A 2386-nucleotide genomic window follows, 5' to 3' on the forward strand; every position below is an offset into this window, starting at 1 on the left:
CACCATTCGTGCGTGATCGATATTTATTCGCTATCGACGGTGCGGCGTTGCCACCTGCTCGTTGCGATACTTCCACCTTGGCCGATATTTCCATTGTCGTGTGCCCATCGATCGCACTATCGTCCAGTGCCAATCGATCGCCTATCGAGGCGCCCCCTTCCCTGGCTCATGGTGATTTTGCAACTTTCTAGGTAAGTTTTCGCATTTCCTCACTCCTTTCTATTTCATCCTTTCTCTCTCCACAAGACCTCTCTCGCCTCTCGTCTCTCTCTCTCGCCCTTCAATCGTCTCCAGCCGGCTGAGCCTGGCTTTACGCTGGCAACACTCGAACGCTGGTGCGGAGAGGACTTCGCATTTGCTTCGCTGCAGGTAAGTATTTTGGTGTCGCTTGGCTGCTTCCTGTATTAACCCAATATTGATTTCAGGACGCTGCAGCTGCCATGTATGCCCCTTACTTCTGGCCCCTGTTTCAGCTTTTCCGAGTGCAATATCTCCACGGTCATTTCGACCCTTTTGATGTCAGCGGCGCTCAGGTTCACGCATAGGCTGCGCACCAGATCTTCGACGAACTGGGGAAAGTGCTCCGATCCCCGGAACTGGGCCACCTTCCAGCTGATCGTGGCGCCGGACTCCTTGAACTCCTCCTTGCTTTCCGGATTGAAGGCATCGAGGCCGCCGCTCGTACTCGTAACGCCGAAGGCGTCTTGGGCGTGTTTGAGGTCTGAGGCCTCCTGGATCTTTTGCAGGCGCAGCTTCTCGGCCAGTTTATCCTCGGGTGATAAGTTAGCCAGTCGTTCCGCCTCCGCTTCCTCTTCCAGCCGCGCTTGCTGCTCCAATTTGGCATTTAGTGCCTTGCTTGGCTTGGTTTTGGCTGGGGCTTCTGTTTTCGTGGGCTTCTCCTCGTCCTTCTTACTACCCAGATCTACGGTACAGCTCTCTGCTCTGTGCCGTCTTCCCTCTTCCTTCGGCAGACTTTTGATGCGTGTTTTTTCTTTTCCTCCGATCAGTCCCAATCGAGACCTTAGACGCTCTGGTTCGCTCCCTTTGTGTTCTTAACGTTCTCCTGATGTCCTTTATGTGTTTCATTGCGCCTTTGTAGATGACCTGTAGTATCCTTGGAGGTATCCTTGGAATTTGTTCGTAGTATCCTTTGGGAATCCTTGCAGGTATCCTTGGACTCTTTCCGTAGTACCCTTTGGGAATCCTTGGACGTATCCTTTGACTCCTTTCGTAGTGTCCTTTGGTCATCCTTGGAGGTATCCTTGGACACCCTTCGTAGTATCCTTTGGGCATCCTTGGAGGTATCCTTGGGATCCTTTCGTAGTGTCCTTTGGTCATCCTTGGAGGTATCCTTGGACCCTTTCGTAGTATCCGTTGGTCATCCTTGTAGGTATCCTTGGACTTTTAATGTTGTTTTGCATCTGTTGTGTCTGCTTGCTGTAGCCGCTCGCCTGTGTTTTCCGTTTGTTGCTGTTTCAGCTCGCTTACGTGGATGGTCCGCTCTTTCTTTGTGTTTATGTGTCTTATTTTGCAGATTACTGGTGACGCAAAACCTATGACTTGGTAAGGTCCGTCGTATCTTGGGGCCAATTTTGCTGCGAACCCCTCGGCCGCTTTTGATAAATGGTGTTCCTTGGCCCACACGACGTCACCCACCTTTGGCGTCCATTGCCTCCTCCTTAGGTTATAATGCCTAGCCTGGTCCTGGGATGCTTTCTCCAGGTTCCGCCTTACAATCTCGAAGATTTCCCTGAGTTTGTTAGCATTCTCTTCCGGGGTCTCTGTCGGTCGTCCGGTCCCTATGGTTTCTCTGTCGTATAGGGCGCTCGGTAGTCTTGGTTCTCTGCCTTGGGTAATGAACGACGGTGTGTAACCTGTGGATTCTGAAACGCTCGTGTTTACTGCCAGCATGATTTCTGGCCATTTTTCGTCCCAGTCTCTTTGGTTCTGCCCTGCGAACTGCGCAATCATTGTTTTCACCGTCCTATTGGCTCTCTCAGTCGGGTTCTCCTGTGGGGTGTATGGAGCTGTGAACTGTTGCCTGGCTCCCATTTCGGCCAGGAAACTCTTGAAGCTTTTGCTGGTAAACTGGACTCCGTTGTCCGTTATGACTATTTTGGGGACCCCATACCTCGCGATTATGCGTTCTTTGAAAGCTTTCATTAGGGATTCGGCCGTCGCGCTTCGCAGCGGCACCAACTCAGTCCACTTGGAGAACCTGTCTATCAATACCAGCAGCATTTGGTTGCCGTGTTTCGAACGCGGCAGGGGTCCGACGAAGTCCGCACATACCGTAGCCCATGGTTCCTCTGGCACCTGCGTAAGCATTTTCCCAGCCATTTGCATCTGATTCGGCTTGAACCACATGCATGTCTCGCATACTCGC

The 2386-nt window shown here is 51.9% G+C and overlaps 1 protein-coding gene across 1 annotated transcript; it reads right to left on the reverse strand.

Annotated features, from left to right (window-relative positions):
• Positions 1-404: 404 nt before the first annotated feature.
• Positions 405-2163, reverse strand: LOC139354902 (eukaryotic translation initiation factor 3 subunit J-like). Its single transcript, XM_070999157.1, has 2 exons — positions 2132-2163; positions 405-972 (listed from the first exon to the last, which is right to left on the reverse strand). Exons 1-2 carry the CDS (start codon positions 2161-2163, stop codon positions 405-407), a joined length of 600 nt encoding a protein of 199 aa, XP_070855258.1.
• Between the last annotated feature and the right edge of the window lie 223 nt (positions 2164-2386).

Source organism: Drosophila suzukii, unplaced genomic scaffold, assembly GCF_043229965.1.
Source record: "Drosophila suzukii unplaced genomic scaffold, CBGP_Dsuzu_IsoJpt1.0 scf_4, whole genome shotgun sequence".
Lineage (NCBI taxonomy): Eukaryota > Metazoa > Arthropoda > Insecta > Diptera > Drosophilidae > Drosophila > Drosophila suzukii.

Excerpts from the sequence above, each read along its gene's own strand:
- LOC139354902 (XM_070999157.1), bottom strand. The coding sequence starts at position 2,163 with ATGAAAGCTTTCAAAGAACGCATAATCGCGAG. Across the intron at positions 973-2,131 it reads AAAGAACGCATAATCGCGAG|TCTGCCGAAGGAAGAGGGAA; the intron begins GTATGGGGTCCC and ends ACGCATCAAAAG.